The 20,562-nt window shown below is 45.3% G+C and overlaps 2 protein-coding genes and 1 long non-coding RNA gene across 6 annotated transcripts; 1 reads left to right on the top strand and 2 right to left on the bottom strand.

Annotated features, from left to right (window-relative positions):
* Positions 1 to 502: 502 nt before the first annotated feature.
* Positions 503 to 17,798, bottom strand: LOC120895157 (tyrosine-protein phosphatase non-receptor type 23). Of its 4 annotated transcripts, none has more exons than XM_040298251.1 (5): positions 17,670 to 17,798; positions 12,797 to 12,941; positions 4,536 to 4,732; positions 3,934 to 4,456; positions 503 to 1,121 (listed from the first exon to the last, which is right to left on the bottom strand). In XM_040298251.1, exons 2-5 carry the CDS (start codon positions 12,821 to 12,823, stop codon positions 1,047 to 1,049), a joined length of 822 nt encoding a protein of 273 aa, XP_040154185.1. In that variant the 5' UTR covers positions 12,824 to 12,941; positions 17,670 to 17,798; the 3' UTR covers positions 503 to 1,046. The 4 variants fall into 4 exon arrangements, with proteins under 4 accessions (XP_040154185.1, XP_040154187.1, XP_040154186.1 ...); XM_040298253.1 differs by having other exon boundaries at positions 17,634 to 17,748; XM_040298252.1 differs by having other exon boundaries at positions 17,589 to 17,712.
* Positions 6,915 to 7,848, top strand: LOC120895158 (cuticle protein 19-like). Its single transcript, XM_040298254.1, has 2 exons — positions 6,915 to 7,025; positions 7,115 to 7,848. Exons 1-2 carry the CDS (start codon positions 7,017 to 7,019, stop codon positions 7,562 to 7,564), a joined length of 459 nt encoding a protein of 152 aa, XP_040154188.1. The 5' UTR covers positions 6,915 to 7,016; the 3' UTR covers positions 7,565 to 7,848.
* Positions 11,449 to 12,302, bottom strand: LOC120895159. Its single transcript, XR_005738292.1, has 2 exons — positions 12,121 to 12,302; positions 11,449 to 11,966 (listed from the first exon to the last, which is right to left on the bottom strand). It is a non-coding gene; the product is annotated as an uncharacterized LOC120895159 (long non-coding RNA).
* Positions 17,799 to 20,562: the final 2,764 nt, after the last annotated feature.

A 20,562-nucleotide genomic window follows, 5' to 3' on the forward strand; every position in this document is an offset into this window, starting at 1 on the left:
GTGGCATCCCGCACACCGAAGAACATCTCAGCGACGTTCACTTTACAGAAGTTGTTTACATTTGCCAGTGCGCAGCATGACGCTGGCTAGAACATGTGTCCGCAATCGAAGACACCTTTCCCTTTTCGACATTGAGCGCGCCGGAACGAGATGAGATGAGATGAGCGTTTGGCGCGTAATGGCACCTGCCGGTTTTGTGCTAGGATTTGTCGGCTCATCATATGTTATTTTTAGCACGTGCAAGGCACACTGTCGATGGCGGTGCTAAGCAGAGATGCCTCGATTTAATGAATAGTTTGATGAAGAATAGCAATTACTTCACCGAGAGGGTAAACCTTTTACACGTCGCTTTTGTAAAAGGAAACAGGCACAAGGGGAAGGTTAGTGAAGGATTGGTGAATTGTTTGTGTAAATAATAGACATGAAAGGATGTTTGTTTTTAAGTATTTTTTATTTTTATTTTACATTTTTAATTATTTACATTTTTCTGTTAATTTTTTTCCTCAAACTTCTTTTGCTGTTGCTATCTTCAGCCAGTTGCTTTTCTTACGTTAATTTTCTCCAAATGGTTTTACATTTATTCGCCTATCTGGTACTCGATTTTTTCGCTAACCCTAAATGCATGAAATGCGTGTTTCCATACTGTGCTCCTGTTGTTGTGTGTTTGTGCTAAGCCACTTGTGTTTTGTTTTCGCTATTTTTTTATGGAATTGTTGAACATGGCATGTTGTGTACAAGTGTAGAGCTCCAGTTTATTTTATTTTTTCATAAAATTCAGCATTCCCACCGGATGTAACTCAAACCATTAGTCAGGTTATGAGTAAAAGTCTCGTGTGGTTAGTTAAATATCGGTAACAAAAACTTCATCTACCAACATGAGCAAAGGTACTCTTCTCGCTCTAGTTGTTTTGGGAAACAAAATTGGGGAACAAGAAAGGATTTTTTGTTTCTGATCGCATGATATGGAGCCACTTTCTCTAATGCTGTTTTAGTTTTTCCTCTGTTTGCGTTTGGCCTTTTACTAACTCTCCCTGCACTCAGACCCATTAAACCCTATTATTTACGAGCATATTTGAAGGAACATTGGTGTAGTAGTACTGCTGCTTGGTGGCATCGTAATACTGTAAGTGAAGAAACAAAAGAAAGAAAATAAGAGTTAGCAAAAACATAAACGAATCAAGAGCCAGGTACAGGAAATGAGTAAAAATAGGGAGACAAAAAGATGCCTTTGTAGGGCTTAATTTATGTTAATGCGTTTATGTCGGCTTTTCTCTGCCTTCTGCCGTCCGGCACAAAGTTCACCGCTGTACACGCTAAAGAGACCACTCCCTAAATGTCAGTTACGTCATGGGGCATCCTTCACGTACTCCCCACGTACATCTGGAGTGCCAATTTGGGAAGAGTTTTTCGCATTTTGGCACCTATCTTTTAGTATGGAGCTACACAGTGCTTGTACGCGTGATTATCTCATATCGGTGAGATGTGAAAACAGTTGTCTTTAACGCGTAACTACAAAACCTGTACAGAAAAGCGAAGGAAAAATAGAATCCATAAAATGGGGACCCATTTAATTATGGGGTCAATGGTGCGTTTATCTTTGTCCTGGGTGGAAGGAGACGAGAGCTGGAAACTTAAAATGTCATTCAATGGGGGCACATAGTCGAAATTCAATTTTGACAACTAGAACTGTACGGCTAATTAATGACCACCAATTTGCTTAATGACGTGAAATTAAGCTCATTACAGAGCAATGAGTTCCTGTTGATACTTTTTGCATGAAATCTTTTTTATCGTGTTTTCAGATTACCTAGTTTGTAGGAACCGGGAGCTGCAGATGAAAAATAGTTGTTCGTTTACTGTTGACAGGAAGAGAGAGATATTTTACCAACCTAATTGAGACAATTACCCATACAAAAGGGAAACCAAAGAATAACTACCAATTAAAACGTTGATGAAAACAAAAAGGTTAGTCGAACTAAATTATGTAATAAGCTAAGAATGGGCAAAATGTGTATGACTGTCTTTTTGATACTTTAGAGGCGTTTTTGATCGATTTTTGACAATATGTTCAAATTCATAAAGTAACAGACAGCTAATCCAGTGCCCTTTTGTATTGTAATCACGTCCAAATAATCAACAGACTGGTACGCATAGCATTCAAACAATCCCTTTCACCTTCAACAGCACATTTCATTTGCCGCGCAATTGTAGTTACACGAGCATAGCTAATTGCTGCGTCCAAAAACTTAAAACAGAAGGGACAGCAACGAGAGAGAGAGAGAGAGATAGCGAAAAAACAACACCAAAGTGCTGCTGTATTTGAATTTTGTTTTCACATTTTCATCCGCTCCCGATTTGCTGGGCTGATCAGGTTCTTGCCCTATTTTAAGACCACCGCCGGGCCATTAGCCAGTACAAAACCGATTTTCTATCTCGGCACGTGACAACGTGAAGAACGCAAAGTGTTTCCAGGCTTTTTTGCTCGCCTCGATCGTTACAACACACCCCCAAGCAGTGAGATTGGGACCGTTCACGACGGTACGCTTTCCATTCGCGTGCCATCGATTGTAGGTGATGGGCTTTCGATGGGATTATGGGTGGGTACGAACGAACAGAGCGAGAGAGGGTGTGGACGAGATAAAGTGCCGACAACGCCGAGCGAAGAAATTAACCGTGTCCGCTTGCAATTACGTAATTGTAGCTGCTGCGATAATCTTGACCCGATAGGGCTTTCGGGAGTTCGATTTGGTCACGGGTCGATCGGGACGCGTGATTCGATAGAAGGTCCCAATCGGATCCTATCGGCGGGTACGATCGGGTCCCGCACCACGTAAGGAAAGTTAATTAGCAGCACCATTTGATGGTAGTGTTTGATTAATTTGCCTCCGGCCGGTGAAACAGACTACATCACGAAATTATGCTCCCTTAGTGCTACTGCGGAGGCATCGGCATAAAGGGAGCGCCCTGTGCGTTCATTACGGGGTCATTCATTAGGTACACTACCCGTTGCAGCATCCGGTCTGAAGAAAGTGAAACGCAATGGGATTTAAAGAGACGATAAAAAGAGCGTCCAGCCATGGATTCTCAGACCACGAGAAGAAAGGGAAGCACCTTATTATTATCCACTTGCCGATTCGTCGTCTGGGCACAGGGTTGGCATGTTCGTTACGGTACCGTGCGAGTCGGTGCCCTCGTGTGTCTAGAGGTCGCACCGGAGGCTGCTGCGACAATCCACGTCCATGGTCGCCCGATGACATAACTTTAACATGAGCGCATAGGCGCAAAAACATCTGGACCGACTAGAGCGGACCGTATGTGCTTACACTTTCTTCGCAATACAGGTATATCGAGAGGAGTGGCCCGGCCCGAGATCGGTTACATTCAAATGTGGAGCTATCGAAGCGTGGCTAGTGAATAAGCTAGCAAAACGATTCAACTGACACCGGAAAATAAAGGCACAGCCTTTCTAAGACACCAGCCTGTCGCCACTTGTCGTCCCGGGGTTAGTGTATTGACAGGTACTGTAACACCCCTGTCGAGGGGATGAAGAAAAAAACACAACTCCGTGTCGCCTAGATAAGCGAACTTTCTCAAGCATTACAGTCAAACTTACCAACCCACGATTTCAATAGCATAAAACATTTTGAAAGCAGAAAAGAAAGGACGGATTAGCGTATAAAAAAGACAAAAACGGAAAGTATTTGTCACAAAGCGCAAGCGTTTGTTCTTGGAATAGCGAAATTACGATGACAAAAGACTTAAGTGCAACCGCAAGGCACGAACCTCACGTGAGTGCTGAATAAATGCAACCAAAAGCAGCGTATATGAATTCATTAAATTAGAGATACGAGGATTAATCATGAGACACGGTAAACTTAGGCTTCATTTGTTAAAAAAAAACACACACACACTACATCACACGCTTGCACTTACCACAATGTACGGCATGTATTTAACCTTCTCGTAGGCCTTGTACTTCTTCAGCTTGGGATTGTACTTTCCGTTGAGCTTATCGTACTTATCGTACTTGCTCTGGGCAAGCTGCTGGTCGTAGAGATCGTTGGTAGCGAGCAGCGCTTGCTTGGCCGCTGCATACGACACTTCCGTGTGCTTCGGTACGACGGCATAATACTTGAGACCTTTGTTGGGCACGTACTGTACCGCAAGACTTGGCACGACCTGCTGGGGTTGCTGTTGTTGTTGCGGTTGCTGACTGTTCGCTGGGGCTGCGTTGTTAACACCGGAAGCTAGGGGTTGTTGGTGGGCCTGTGGCTTATCAATGATCTGGCCGGTCGGGGCAGCCGTTGAGAGAGTTTGGGTTGGATTTGCTGGCGGGACGGTTAGAGCATTTCCATTCCGAGACTGATGCTGCTGTTGCTGCTGCTGTTGGGACTGTTTGCGCTGCTCCAGGGTAATGTCATTGTACTTGTGGCGCGATGGTGGTGGTAGAATGTACCTTAATTGTGTATTGGATGGAGTAATGTTTTGTGAAAACTGCAATATTGAAAGGCCATGAGTTACGGCGAAGAGCTTACCTGTAGGGGTTAGGATTCGGGATGTCATCGGATTGATCTTCCCAAACTGGAGCAGGCTCACGGAATGGTGGCTGAGGAACGGGTGCTGGTGTGCTGGTTGGGGGCACTATTGGCCCAGTGTTTGTATTCCAATCTACCCGTATCGCAGACACACTTATCGCCACGGCCAGTAGAACCAAGGCAGTCGGTTCCGTTTTCTGGAAAAAATAGAGCGAAAGATAAATATTAAAAATTTAAACATACATTGAAAGTGATGTGTCATGGTGTAATGGTAACAATTTCCTTCCAATAAAGCTGTCATTAATATTCGCGTTTATCTATAACTCTATTCCTAAACCGTTTCGAGCTATGAAACCCAACCAATAGGCACCCTTCCCTCAAAGTGCACCGATGATAAATGATCACGTATCACTTTCGTGAAGTCTATTTCTGTCGCATGACCTTTACCGAAAGTACCGCACAAGCGGCCATGCTCGTGAACAAACATACCACGAAAGGAAAGCCGACACTAAAATAGACTCCGCCGGGCCTCAAACTCTCTCACGGTGGGTCAATAATCGTCCCGGGGGAGAGTAACTTAAATGCCTCAAGCGGCGAACCATTTATCACAATCTGCAGCATCTTAATTTGTGTGGAGCAGTTTGGAGGATGATGGTCATCATTCAAGAGTGGTTTGTTTTTTGTTTTTTGAGCTCAAACCCCATAGAAAGCCTTGCGTCCAATCCCCTAGCGAGCACCGGTTGGCCATAGTGTGGCCCATCCCGTGTATGGAATGGATGTCGCAATTTAATGCCGCTGAGGATCGATGAAGAAATTATACGATAATATCTTAATGATGATTATCGCTTCTGTTTAACCCAGTTATGATCGAAGCTCGCATCTTACGCAAGGATAGGGATAGAAGGTGTAGCCTTAGCTAAGTAGCTAAATGAGACTCCACTCTCCTTCGCTGTCTTCAGCTCGCTAGTGACGGTTTGGTGATAAGTCATCAATCAATTACGAGCCAACGCTGAAGTGTTGTTATTAAAACGTATAATAATTAATTTCCCCGTGTTTACGTGCAGCGTCTGGAACCGGGTGGACAGGTATGATGTGTATTTTTTCTTGCTCGGCATTATACACCGGATCAAGTGTCGATTCGAACCCGTCTAGCCATTACCGTGGCTCGGCCACTGTACCGAGGAGAAATGCAGACGGCAAAGAAAAACTGCAAGCACGCGTGGGGTGCAGACTGACGAGCGAGTTTTATCAATTACGCCGTAACGCCCATATTTAATGTCAGCATTGCGCAAGTCGTGGAGTGCTGGTCTGGGATTGCTACCAGGAGGACCAAGTGGGGGAGTGAGCATTACATGATAACGCGACTGCTAATGATATGTCATTGGGAAGCTATTTGAATCTTAATATAATCTACAAATAGTTAGCCAAACGAGACGAAAGAGACAGAGGTAAGCTGATACAAGGAGTCATACTCAGATAATGAGTTGTGTAGGCAGAAAGTTGTCTGCCGGCTTTAAATGCATGTTTGAGTGATGATAGGAAGCTAGGTGCAAGCCAGACACCGAGAGGGCTAGGGTTTACCTACGATCAAGACTATTTTAAATGGACATTTCCATAGGAATCCATCACACTTGAGTGACGCAGGAGATCATAATAATGAAACGCAATTAGCGATACTGGTAAGAGGTGTTTTGATTGAGTGAGTGCGAGGTTTTCAGCAAAAACCTATTGAATATACACTTTTTTATCAAACTTAAACTGTTGGAGCAACAGCATTATTACATCACTTATGGGAGTTATGGGCGAGCTTTCACAAGAACGATTGCTATTAAGATGTATTCTTCTCCACTTGAACTTGGTATAACTTATTGCAAGATTTTTTTGAATAAGTGTATCGTAATCTTTGTTCTAAGAGCCCATGGCCTACAACACAAATCCAATGCACTTCCTGGCGAACACTCTCCGTACCGTAACCATTGCACTGCCATTCAAACATCGGTCAAATACCGTTTCCTGTGGTGCGCAAATTGGAAGCAAATTCCCCTTCGTTGCACTATTTTGGCATGCGGCAGCGCCGGCACCTACAAGTGCATAACCAAAGGTAAAAAAGTGGCATATTTTACCATTAGCACCCCCCGACAAACAAATGAGAATGTGTGCATTTCTTCATGCAAGTTAATGTGATTGGTGGGTCGGTTTGGTTTTTTGCTTGCTCTGATGCCACCGACGAAACGCATTTCGCACCATACGCGCCTTATTTTGATTGCAAATAGAAATTACAGAAAAATCCTCCCTTAACGTTCCAACGAGCCAGCCCTAATGTGCTGCTCCGGCAGAGCATTGTGCGTGTTTATAGGTTTTTATATAAAACCGTTCAAACGCTGTTTGAAGAGCAGCAGTTGTGCACAGGTGTCAGTTCAGTGCGGATCCCAAGCGAAAGTGAATTGTGTGGGCGAAGAAAGCGAGTGAAACCAAAGCAACATGAAGCAAGTGCGTAAGAACTATGATTTTAAACCACAAGCTGTGCTCTCCCCGTGCCCATTGTGACCACAGTTCTGTGTTATTGCTTATGATTCCAGCTATTGATCGGCGCGTGTCTGTTGCTGACCCTTCAAGCGTCCTGGGCGGTGGAACCGTCCGCCGAGGTGGAAGCGTCCAGTGAGCAGCACGAGCAGATCGTGCCAAAGATTGCGCAGGATTTTGAGCACCACGAGCCGCACGATTATTACGCGTACCCAAAGTACAAGTTCGAGTACGGTGTGAAGGATCCGCACACGGGCGACCAGAAGAGCCACTGGGAGGAGCGCGACGGAGATGTGGTGAAGGGCGTGTACTCGCTGTACGAACCGGACGGGTCGGAGCGCGTCGTGGTGTACCGGGCGGACAAGCTGCACGGGTTCGAGGCACACGTCAAGCACATCCACCACGCCGCTGGTGGCCACGTGCAGTCGTACAGCCAGGAACCGGAGTACCTGGCCGAGAGCCACGGAGAGCACGGCTACAGCTACAGTAATCAGCACCTGGAGTGAGTGTAATCGTGGGTCAGGCGGGTCCCGTTGCCGGTCCGTGGAATCGATCTCAGAAAAGTGTATCTTTTTCCCTGCTCAATAAATAGTTTCCTTTCCCCACCGATACGGCTCCAGTTTGTGCTCGAAAGAGCCACGGCACTGCAATCAGAGGTGGCGATAAATCATAAGGCGTAAGCGATGTTCGTGATGAACGGGAATTGTTAATCTAATTTCTTGGCGATTGTTGGTTGGATGTAAGTCCACAATAATTGAATAATGCTCATCATTTACCACACAATACAACAACAGCTGAAGAGCCGCGTCCAAAACACGCCTCGCGATCGTCGAAACTGCTACCCATGAAACGAATTCCCAGCATCAACCACGAACTTGGGGCAAATTATTTTCCGTTTTGCTCCTCCAAAAGTCTCCAATCTGCACGATCTCACGTTGCTGGCAGCAGTCTGTGCAAACGGTTTTGTGTGTTTGTTATGAGCTTGTTGGTGGCATTTTTACATAATCTTTTCCACCCTGGAGTCCGACCCACTCATAAGCCGCGAGCGTTTGTGATTGATCCGCATGCTCCAGTAACGATGACACGAAAAACGAGTAATTGTTCTGCTGTATCCACATTCAGCCCGAGCAGGGAACGGAACGATCGATGTTCCTTTTATGGGATCAAGTTCTCCCAACTGTATGTCTCCGGGACATGGGAGTGAGTAACGCAACGCAAACGAACCACAAAAGCATGGCAAAATTGAAATGTTTGAGCGATTGATTAATGGATCTTTGATTGTCGGTCGCGTCCCGTCGAAGTGTGCGCCGTCGAGCTGCTCCATCCACGGGCGTCTTCTACTCTTCCAGCAATAATTCGTGTGCGATAATTCCTCCTAGCAGCGTAGTGCGGTGCAAAGGGTACAGGGGTTCTTTCTAATGAAGCGTACCGAAGTGTGCCACCATACGTGCATGTATGTGCATGTACCCGGTGGAATGTTTCGGCGAAAGGGAAGGGTTTGATTTTTATCAGCACAAGCACAGACACTCAGATGGTAATGCGATAGCTGGTGTGGAGAGCGTTTGGTGTGCCCTCTCCATTGCCGTGCAGGCGAAGGAAACGGCGTAACGGCCGACTTGCAGACAAACTCCGAAACCGTTGCGTAAGGGTCAATTAATATTTCAGCGACTGTGGGCTGGGAAAATTGGTTTTTAGGCGAGCGCTGCTCCAGTTCAGTGCCGTGCACGGGAACCGTCCACCAAACAATTTAGGAAACATGACGTCTCTACGTACGACGATGATGATTCGCAGCCCGGCAAGCGCGCGCGCGTAGAACGCTGTCCCACACACGTTGTCCATACGCATGGGACCGCGAGCTGACGGCTCAATTGATGGCGAGCGATTTGTGAAAGTACGATCTAATAAAATTCCCGTTTTCTCTACTTGATTGGTTGCGTTGCGGCAGGATAATCGGTTCTGCTTGCCAAGTTGAAGGAGGTGATTAAGGGTTCTGTTTTTTTTTTGCTTCGAGAAATTGACAGTCCGATTATCTGTGGCTCAAAAAGGGGTGAGGTTTTGCTTATTCTCGCACTTCAAGCAGGCCGGGCCGAGATAAAGTCATTGCAAACGAACGCTTAGCCAATTTTGATTTGATAGAAACTTGTCGCACTAAGGGTGGCAAGTGTGCAAGAGAATGTTATGCAATCGTTTGGGGAGACTGAATAAGACAGAAAGAAAAGGCTTGACTATAGAACGAGTTTATTGGTTGGCAGATGTATAGAAATAATCCATTACATTTTTTTTTTAAATGAAGATTGATTCTTTTTATCCAATTTTAAATTAATCACTCCTACGTTTGCCATTCTCAAATCGATGTCAAAATTTGCGATGAATGCGTTTCAATTACTGCGATTGAATTCTAAAAGCCTGCTTTTCTATTCATTCGTTTAATCAATGTCCAACCCAGCAACATTGTTCTATCAAACGCTGTCCGTAAAATGCGGTTACTCATGTTTGCATTACTCTGTCGGAAGAGAATTCATTCGTCATTCTGTGGTTTGTACATACATATCCCGTCACTGTTCATCAATCTAAGCCCACGAGCAAAAAATACACTAACGTCGCCCACCCGCCTTGGCATGTGGCTAATATCAAGCGAAATAAAAAGAGAGAAACACACCTCCTGCCTTTTGGCTGTGACTTGATTGCCCATGAAAGGATTGTTACGCTTACAACGCTCAAGAATGTTTGACGCAGGAATTAGGTTCTCCGCAGCGGACGCAGCCCCGTCATTGGGGAAGCCTTTTTTGAGCCGCTTCAGTGTTCAGGATTGAGGGGTCCAATTTTCGCTTATTCAATTATCTCGTTGCATCAAGCCTCCGACAGTGCATAGATGGACTGTCAATGTATCGGTGGATGCTGCGCGGCACGGGGCCCACAATCACGCTATCAAGGTTCGATCGGGCTATGACAGTGCAGTTGTCGTTGTGTTTGGCGTGCGAAGTGTTGTAGGTCGAACAGGCAATTAATTAAATACACGACTAATGGGAGGCACGAGCTCATCGACATGGACATGAACATGGAGCGTCGTTTGCAGGAACTCGCTGTACGTCAAAGCCTCCAAAAGCTTTACCTTAATTTCTAGGCATGTTAGTTCCACAACATACAACACTACAGATCAGTTGGAAATACAACACATCGCAAAAGTAGTTCACATTCCACTCCCTTTAGCCCGCATAGCGATTTCACACGGATCGTCATTTTCCGGTCGGATCGATCGGTTCGATTGTGCCCGCGAGCAACAGTTCACCTCCTTCGCGCGTAGATCATAAATCGTTCACAGGATCACCACCGGCGTCACTATCGGTTGCTTTGCACACAAACACGCCTCGGTCGGCTACCGTTTTGCAAGCCGGGCAATAAATCTGGGAGAAGCTGGCGGGCGTTATTGATCATGGTAGACCCACCCAAACATAACGATGCCGCCCCCAGCGATCCTTTTTATGTGCGGCTAGCGGTACGATTAGAAAGGATCGAAAGATGCGTGTGTGTATGGTGCTGCTGGCACGCGAATGTAATTAAAGATTGTGATTGGGAGGTCTCAAAAGTGGAATAGTTATGACAAAGTGTTGTAGAGCCAGACGCCCAATCAAAGGTGCAATAAAAATGAATTTAAATCATGTCCCAAACCATGTATATCTTCATCTTAAAATGTCAAAACATTAGCGTAAGCCAATACCCTCTCGCCAGGTTGCTAATCTAAATGGATCTTCTAGGTAGATAGTGTGCTAGTAATAAAAGAAAACACCACGTAATGGTAATGGCACAAGGTGCGAAATGGATGCTGCTCGAGCAATCATGGCACAATTGCATCACTTCGATCGCACAATTTAATCAAGCGACAGTAATCAATATTTGTGTGTGACCTTTTCAGACTCAGCACAAACTCAATCGATGCTGACCATTCGACACACCTTCTCATGACGGTCCGGTTTTTGCATGCCGAACTGACCAAAGTGTGGTGCAAATTTGCTTTTCTTTTTTTTTCTTCGATCAATCAAACGTCATCTGGTGTCGTTTCGCAGGTCCCCCGAATCATTATCATAATTGAGAGCAAACATTTTGCACCGCACGCATCACACCTTCTAATAACTGGCGGAGGTAGGTGGGGTACATTAACGGCACGCCAACCCGAGCTGGGTGTGTTTAACGATCAATGAAGTAGCTTGTGCGCCGACTTAAAAGCTGACCGAGCATTTGAGAGGGTCTATAGCAACATTGTTGTTATTATCTTCATCAGGTTTATAGCGGGCAGAGTTGGTTGCATTTTTTTTTCGATCGTGATAAAGAGCGTAGTACTCCAGCTGCTAATGTAGCGACTGGTTTGAAGCGATATGTGTGGGCTTTGCGGTTTAATTAGCTCATAATGAATATAATTTATTTTTGTTTCGTAAGTGCACGTGCTGGGGTTTTCCGTGTAATGTAACGAGCTAGGATCAAATTTTGTTTAATTTATTACACCCACACGGACGCACACACACACACACGAAGCAACAGCAGAGAGACACATTACAGAACTGCATCAGACACGCTCACGACTCGACCTAAGTCGCGGTTCAAGATCAAGGTCAACGCCGTCAACAGTTCGTGTTGAAACGGAACCGTAAACGATCGAGCGCTGGCTCAATTAACTGTCGAAACCGTCGTGTGTTTGAGAGAGTGTGAACCGGTTTGCTCTTGACAAACCGACGGCGGATGATCACATCCATTGCAGATTCTTCTTCCGTCCGGTGTGTGGGGATGAGTTTTATGCTGACTCGAGCCGTTGTGTTTGGCTTCCGCGCAGTTCCACCTTGAAGATGAGCATCGACACGGAAGAGAGCTCGTGATTTAAGCGAGGACACAAGCGACGAACCTCTCACGTTGAAGCTGTGAAGGGAGCAGTGTTTATGGTGGAGCAATAAAGATGCTTTAGACAAAAAATGAAAAAGACGCATTTTAATGTCCCACACAAGCCGCTACGGTAAAGAGAGGGGAAAAATGGCAGTTTTCCAACCCACTGTTTATCGCCTCTATGACTCACCGATGTAGCGATGTGTAGTGAAACTACTTGGAAATAAAAAAAACGGCACACTTGAAAGGCAATAAAAGATTGACTTCAACTCGATGCGCACCAACGGCAACCACTTCCAGGCCCGCTGACGTATGACGGTAAACACAAGCTACTTAATGAAACAATCGGCACTTGTAATCATACAGGTGAGAACGAACGCTGTACGTTCAACCGCTGACTGTCTCGACCAAACGCTCTAACACTTCATGTTGTTCCGGAAAGTGTGTGTGTGTGTGTTTGCCGTGAGAGCTCCTCGAACTCGACGGCGCATTTTGCTACACGTTACGTCAGGTGGAGGAGCAGTCTACCCATTTGCTGCGGAACGCATGATTTGATGCTTCGCTTCGTTTCGATAGAATTATTACGACGGCAGATTACGGACCCTCCGCTCGGACGGGCGATTCGCAAATCGCACGGTTTGCATTCCATTGGAACTAAATAGCAATTTGCATGCTGCGTCGTGCAACTGCGAGTTATGAAGCCTTTATTTAGCGGATTATTCGATTCGAGCTGTAGGATACGGAAAAAACGCGTTGCTCTGCCGTGCACTTCACAATGCGATTGTAGGAGGAAAGATGTAACATCAATAACAGTTATGACATGCGCTGTGTTAATGTGCTGATTGTGCTGTTAGGATAGAACTTACCACCCAAAAATGATGATTCCGCCGCATGGTGTGTGTGTGTTGTATGCTTGCTGGAACGAGTTGAGGGCTGTTGCTGATGCGATAAATCACTAACAATTTTGACTTTTTATTTTTAAACGATCGTTGAGTGCTGCTTCTTTCGTTACTGGAAATAATTCAAAGTTATATAACACTCATCATGCTTTATACACATTCATTATGGTATAAATCGTTCCACTTTAATGCATGCAATCGTTTATTTTGCGTTTTTATTGTCACTTGGCAAACATTTTCACTCCATCTTATTCAATGACCATTCATTCCACTCGCGCCTTAATCGTGCTTGCCGTGCCATTGAAGTATGTTATTTTATTTGCCGGCAAACAAAACAAAACACACGAAAGTCACGTGCAATTCATAAAAGGAACTGCATGTCCCGCAGACGAAAAATAAAGGCTACCGTGCAAACAATGCTCCACCGATGCAAAATACGACAACACACCAACGTCGAAAATACAGACTTATTCAAAAACCTCCAAAACATGAAACGAACCCTTTTCTCCACACAATTCCTTACACCGCCGTGCCGGGGGCGGGGGTTGGTGCACGTAATAAATTATGCATGGAAATGGCGAAGAAATATGCGCCACCTACCAGCCGCCCGCTCGATCAGCCGCTTTCTTTTATGTTCTTTCGTGCGAGCTTTATGTGCACGGTCCGCGGTACGGCTTGGCGTGTGCATGTAACGCATCGATCCCCACCCCGAACGTTGGACGAAACGTTTATGCAGAATGCTTTCTTCGGCCACCTCGGTTTGGGTTCCTTCAGGGGACGAGCTTTAAAAGGGCTCTTACGAGGCTGATAGTGTGTGATTTCGTAAACGAAATGGTGCCGTTTTTTGCATTGAAATTGAAAGTCACAGGAAGGAGGAAGGCAAGAGGTGGTGTGTGACTGGATAGGATTGAAGAAAGTGAGTAAGTGTTTGCTCGCAGCGTCACAATGTTAATTGGATATTGACGTTATCAGCTGTTAGCATGAGTGTTGTTTATTGGCAAAAGTAATGCTTAATTAATGGTGCAATTCGGTTGTAGTTCATGGAGGGATTTTAATATTTGTATTTTAATTTTTAATAACTTAATTATAAAGCATTAAAACTGACTCCCAAAGTCAAGTGAACTGAATTAGAAAATATTAATATTTGTTATGACTGACTATTTAAAAGCAGATTGCACTAAATAGGACTACAGGAAACTACAATTGAACGTCATTGCTACAACAGCTACGGTACACTAGAAAAGATATTCACAATTAATGTTTAAATCAAATTGACGTTTCCTTATTTTTCACCACATAATCAATATTTAACAAATCTTATCTTGAAAATCCTACATAACATAAATTATTCACAGCTGTATCGATAAGGAGTAAAACAAATTCAAACCATTGCTTGCCTACTTTTCCCTCCTAGCCCGTATCAATGCATTCGACAGCAGCTGCCGGTCAACTGCTCGCGGATCGCCGATCGCCTGTCCGTGGCTGGAAATAAGTCAACCCCCTTCCCCCATCGCTCTTTCATTTGCCCTCCAACTGTCCCGTGCTTGTGCAATCGTATCGCCCGACGCGACGCGCCCAGTGACGGAACGCGCTGTGACCCGGGCGCTGGCCCCGCGTCGGTGCAACTCGAAAGTGTTTGCTTTTCCTTCGGCAATGGGTGAGTTTTGTTTGACTGCAAAATTGGCCTCAAACGAAAGCCGAACATCAATGGCGGGGTGGCATTGGCGAGACACCATGAGACCGACAAAGGGGAGGGATAGTGCGAGCATGGTTTAACGCAATAAATAGAAGAAACCGTCGCTACACTCTCGTAAATTATCGACAAACGTGTGGCTGAATGTGTGCGCGTGTGTGCACATTCTGGTTTGGGGGATTGCAGCAGCATCGATACCGTGCCGGCATGTGAATTTTAATTCGATATCGGGCAAAGGATTTGCATAAAAACCAACCCAAGCGCATAGAAAGCGCGGTGCAGGAGGAGCTTCAATCGAGCAGGGTAGTGGAATAGAGAAGGAAAAAAAAGTCACACTAGCAGGTCGATGCGTCCTACACGTCCGTGGCGCTTGCGTCAGAGCTGCTTGCCAGCCGGAGGGGAAAGGGATCGGGAAAAACTCGAACGACGACGCAAGCGCAACCATACGCACCATAGGTGCAGGCCGCCGGCGGGATACCACGAACAAATCGCTTTGCTTGCTTGGCCCGTTTGCGCCGCCCGATAATGGAGCACCGATAGGCTGGAAGCTGTTTGCATGATAAACAACCTGAGCGTTCGGGTACGGGTCGGTCCGCAGACCGGGTCAGTCGGGCAGTGGGCTGGATGCGACAACAACGCAGCCCGATAGGCGTCGTGTCGAGCGATGGTACGATTTGAGTGTGTGTTTGTGCGGCGAATCGCTAATTGTGGAGTAATTATTGTAATGAGCTTCACTTCATGACACTGTGCCAATGTTTTTGGGCACTACGATCCGTCTGTGAAAACCTTCAGCTTTTTGCAAAGATATAGTTGAAGCCTTTTGTTCGGAATGCCCCACGCATTGATGTAACATAAGCTATTGATGGTTTATTAGATAAGACGAAAAAGATTGAAAATATGCTTTTTTAATTCTAATGCATACAAATTTATAGAAAAGGTTTGATCATGGAGAAGGTTTGACGACAACAATGCGATTCAAAATTTCATATTAGTCAAAATTTTCTATAACATTGTAAATTCTTTTGAAGGATACACTTAGAAATTATATTACTATGGTAATATTATGTAATATTCTAATAATTACAACAAAAATTAAATAACAGTATTGTTAATATATTTTATGGATTTTTGAGTTTTTAATGGAAATATGTAAAATTTTGAGCTTTTTACTTTTTGAGCTTTTTAAGTTTTTAATGATAATATGTAAAATTTAGAACTTTTTTGACTTTTTCAGAACGATTGACCAACAATATTCATAACACCTGTATTAAAATTGGGAGGCAAACCATTCATACATCCTACTAACTTAGGTAGTGTATAAGTTGTTCAAAAAAGTCTAAAAGTGGGCAAAAAATACAAAAATTCATAAAACAAGCTATCGCTGAAATATGTTTTGAATATTATTAATAAAACCTTCTTTTAAATTCAGTAGCAACGTTTATGATTAACTATCCCACACGGGTCGGTTTTCTAATAACGTTGTCAATTAGGCAGTAAAAAAGCTAACACTCCATAAAGCTTTCAGCTCTCAAAGCAATACCTGTCATTTATAATCACCATATTCTAGTTCCAGCAGCGCTCTGCCATAGGCTGCGATGGAAAAGGAGAGTACTACTGCTTTAAATTAATTCACAGCCTACAGGGAAAAATGATCGACCACGCTTCACTAGATCGCCACATTCTACGGCTTTGCATCTTAATACCATCTACTTTCCATTTCAGTTCGATCTACCATTGACGTAACGAAACCTTCTCGTAGACATCTCATTTCCACTTCCATTTTGTCCCCACTTTTTAAGAAACAAAAAAAAACTAGATCTTGGAGGCTTAAGTCGATCGCTAGTAGGATAAAGCGAGGCACCCAGAAACCGGCTATACGACTCTTCCGTATCGCATCACCTGCACCCCCGGCGGCACCAAAGCCGTTCTAGATTCTTTGTCCAAGAAGCTCACCACAAAGCGACAACCCCAGAACGACACACGATCGCTGTAAAAACGGGGATGGTCAACCGAGCATTCTGTTCTCGGTCATTATTTTGATTCAAGGCTAGCTCGCAATTGGCAATCGTCCATCTCCTCCGGGTGTGCAAGGAGCCCCGGACATGGACATGAATTGGAGGACGCGATGAGGCGTCCTCGACCCTAGGATTGTTTGCCATCGCCGTAGGAATCTGCCGACTTGTGATTAGCTCTCCGCTAGTAACCGGTTTTCCGCAATGGAAGATACAGGAAGTACGGCAGCGACGTCCTGGCCAAAAGCACGGTGCACGGGTGAATGTATAATTCATAGCAATCACTTTGACCCCCACTCGCTGATCTTCCTGGATCCGAACCGAGTGACCGGCCTCGAATACTGGAGCGAATCTGCACTGCAGGAGAGGTGCGAATAAATCTGCGTGACAGAGTCGTTTGCCTGTAAACACTTCAAAGCTGAGGACACAGACCGATCTTTGCACTGAATGAAGCAGAACAGTTGATTCTTTTATGGCGTATTTTGTTTTGTTTTTTCAACTCCGAACAAGTAAACAGCACACGCACAATTGTCAACGTCGGATGGATGGCCACCGTGCCTTATCTGGGCACAGAACAGTTGCACATAAACCGGAGAGGTCAGTAGTGTACGAAAAATCCCACACGGTCACACATTCCTCACTCCACACGCACGCATCGTGGATCACAACGCAATCAATTGTCATTTGAACGCCTGCGACCCACACGAACGCTGACGTGCTGCATTGTTCCATTGCGTCGGATGACTAATGAGAATGTTGGCGCTCGTTTTGTTCTTTTCCGCCGGAAGCGAGACAATCGGCAAGAAATCATCGTTCGCAGTACGTTAGCTGAACTTCATTATCACGTCGCAAGACAGGCATACGCGTTGTGTCACAGCACGATACAATCAACCGTCATTAAGCACATGGTCACTCTTTTGCACGTTTGATATGCGATTATGAACACTTTGATAGAATGTTAGATAGAAGACTGCGTAGACATTCTCACTGCACACTAAAAACTATTAACAAAAAACGTTTGAATTCATTTGAACTGTTTCAATTTGCACCGTACGTCGTTTCTCTCGAAGAGACTTCAATCAACCACCAAGACACGAACCCCAAAAGCACAACGTCACCCTAATCTAGCCCTTACGAGCGCTTGGCTTCTCCCGTAGCATGCGAACGGTCCGAGATAGACGCCGGAAAGCCGAAAGCAGCGCGTGATAACCCCGTTGACGACGAAAATCGTACTAAAAGTTTCAAAAGCCAGCGAAAACTTATTAAAGTTTTGTTGTCGCCATTTTTTGCCACCGCACGGGGTTTCAGCTCTCGCTTTCGCTCTCGCGGGAGCTCTCCTTCCTTCCAGCATGCGATGTTGGACGACGGCATCCCCCACTGCTTGCGAGTGTGCGCACTCAGCGCCCGGACGGAAGGGGGTTTTAAGGGAGATCAGTGAGTGATCTCATCCGCTCTTGCTCAGTTTTTCCATTCCGGGCTGGTAGAACTCACCCCGTGCAGCTCAGAGACCGGCACAATTTTTCCAATCTCGAATGGTTTCCTATCGCTCTCTGAGGGAGAGTGTTTTTTTTTTTGTTGCGTTATGTCATATTTGTTTACGTTTTGTTTGCTTCATAGAATGGGGAGATGTTTTTCTCACTCTGGATCTCGCTCTCTCTCTTCTCAGCTTCTCCTGCGTGAGCATTGGTGAGTTACTACTTGACGGGGAAGGTGTGTGTCTTGTTTTGACAAACCTTGAATCAAAATCGTCAAATAAATGTGTGATAACGTATTTAAATGATGATGGTTAGCACTGACACGAACAACTTATTTGAGAGTGAAGCAAATGCTGCAGGAATGATTGAGTAATTCACCCGCAATGTATTTTATATTCCACAACTAACGCGGCCTTTCTTATCAATTACACAGCAAGGCTTAGACAAATAGCATATGCGGGTGTCGTTATCTCGGTATGTTTCAAATGTATGACAGCTTTATACGTGGCGTTAGGAGTAAAGTTGTTGCCACACAATTGTGTGCCTATTTAAATTACTTCTAAAACTCAATTTAGTTCTGAAGGACAGAGCCCGTATACACATTAAAACGACGTGCAGCATGGGGTAAGAGGTGACACATAAACATGTTGGATTAATTTTCGCAACTGTCATATTTTAATACGTTGCATCACTCAATCATGAACACCGCATTTTATGACAACCCTAAGCAACCAACATTTAATTTAAATTTCATCAAATCTTCTCTTTAATTCTCTGGTGCGGCCTGCATAATGTAATAAGCTTTCAACATCACCATTCTACGGAAATTATAGCTTTATATAGAATTGTACAAGAACGCGATGCATTCCCCCATTTGAATGGCTACATCACAAACGCTCATCTCTCTTGGGCGATTACTTTCAAACTGCCTCTTACCGTACCGGCGTCTATGTGTGTCGCAAGCCAAGCAAACCCCCATTTCCAAGCCGTATCTTCTTCTCACAGAGGTTGTAAAATCAGCTGTTTAGCACCACACAACACGAATGTCAAGTGGTCCTCCCGAGAAGGTGTCGGCAGTGTCGGCCATGGTAAGGTTTTGCGGTCCTTACCTCGAGAGCTAAACCGCTGCGCTTGCGGGAAAGGAAAAGTGTGTGAACGGTTCGCATTCGTGGCGATTTGTAAGCGTTTTTGGGCTGGCAGTTTGCAGGATGACAACTCCCGTTTGGACTCTCTCATTTGGAACTCCGCGAGCCGGTATCCATGAAGACGACATTTTTGTGATGTGTAGTGGGAAACCGGTATCGGTGCGATACTGGTGCTTCTGAAAAAGGTTATGGCATAACATGCATTCCGTTTGGGTCTTGCAAAGTTATACCCGATCGAATACGAGACCACAGAGACCTCCCTGCGATAATTCTAGTAAGATTGAAACTCGCTCAGTTCATCTCATGTTATTCTAAATACCTTCCGGCAACAGTTTGTTTTGATCTAAATCTCGAAGGCCACTTCGACAGTCGATATCGTAGTTCGTCATCTTCTCCGGGCCAGTCCGTTGGCCTTTAGCGGCCCCGCTATGGACGCTGTCTACTTTCATTAATCAGACTAATTGCGCACTACCTTGGAGAAGTTCTAGTCACTGTTGGGCACCAGTTGGCATCATATTTTTGCGGTCAGCTTGCGGTGGTCGCTTGCTCTCCGGGCCGGCTCCGTTTGTTTAATCCGCAGTGGACGGAGTTGCGCGAGATTTGTGCTGCACCACGCTCGTAGCGACTGTACCGACAGTTGGCAAAAAAGGAGAACCTGCAGGCTGGCAGTGCTAATTATACGGTGGTGGTTGTGTGGTGTGCCATCGGGTTTCCAATCGGGCCTTGATCGCGTACCATCGTTAGCATCGCCAAGTTCGTGGTCAAAGGCTTACGCGAATGGGCTTACACTGCGCCGCTGAACTTGTCATACAAAGCGATCACTCAAACGAAGCCACACTCACTCATCTTTTGATCGAGCCAGCGCGCTCGATCGAATCTCTATTGGCAGAGCGGCAAACCGCTTTTCAATCGCGCGAACGCCGGAGACAACGAACGCGCGATTGGTAAAACAATCATTCATCTTCAGTCACTTGGCGCGTTCCAGTTTCGAGTGACACGCTGAATGAGCGGGTCGGCATGGCGGCATGGTAGAGAGGCAAGCGACCATTCCGGTGTCAAGGTGATTGTATTGGCTGCGAGCAAACGGAGGACAGTGGCAACCGACGTCCGGTTAAGGGATGACCTCGGGAAGGGAGTTCGATAGAAGATGCTTGCTCGAGTCTGTCGGAAGCGTTGTTCTAAAAAGAGAAGGAGGAGGGCCTTGCGAGCTGATGACTGAGTCACGAGAAACAAACAAATCCAGATGGAGTGGATTTTCCCGGACTTTATTGATCTTCGGGATTTTACAGGTGCGCTGCGGTCGATGGGACGGTTAGAGCTCGCTCGTGAGGTACAGATTATTTATATATCCGTTTGATATTTGTAAACTATTGCTATACTTTGAATGACTGGATACTTTGAATGACTA

The sequence above is a fragment of the Anopheles arabiensis genome, chromosome 2, assembly GCF_016920715.1.
Source record: "Anopheles arabiensis isolate DONGOLA chromosome 2, AaraD3, whole genome shotgun sequence".
NCBI lineage: Eukaryota > Metazoa > Arthropoda > Insecta > Diptera > Culicidae > Anopheles > Anopheles arabiensis.

Coding starts and splice junctions, on each gene's coding strand:
- LOC120895157 (XM_040298251.1), bottom strand. CDS start 12,823: ATGCGGCGGAATCATCATTTTTGGGTG. Junction 4,733..12,796: donor GGAATCATCATTTTTGGGTG/GTAAGTTCTATC, acceptor TATTTTTTCCAG/AAAACGGAACCGACTGCCTT. Junction 1,122..3,933: donor AATACATGCCGTACATTGTG/GTAAGTGCAAGC, acceptor CTTCACTTACAG/TATTACGATGCCACCAAGCA.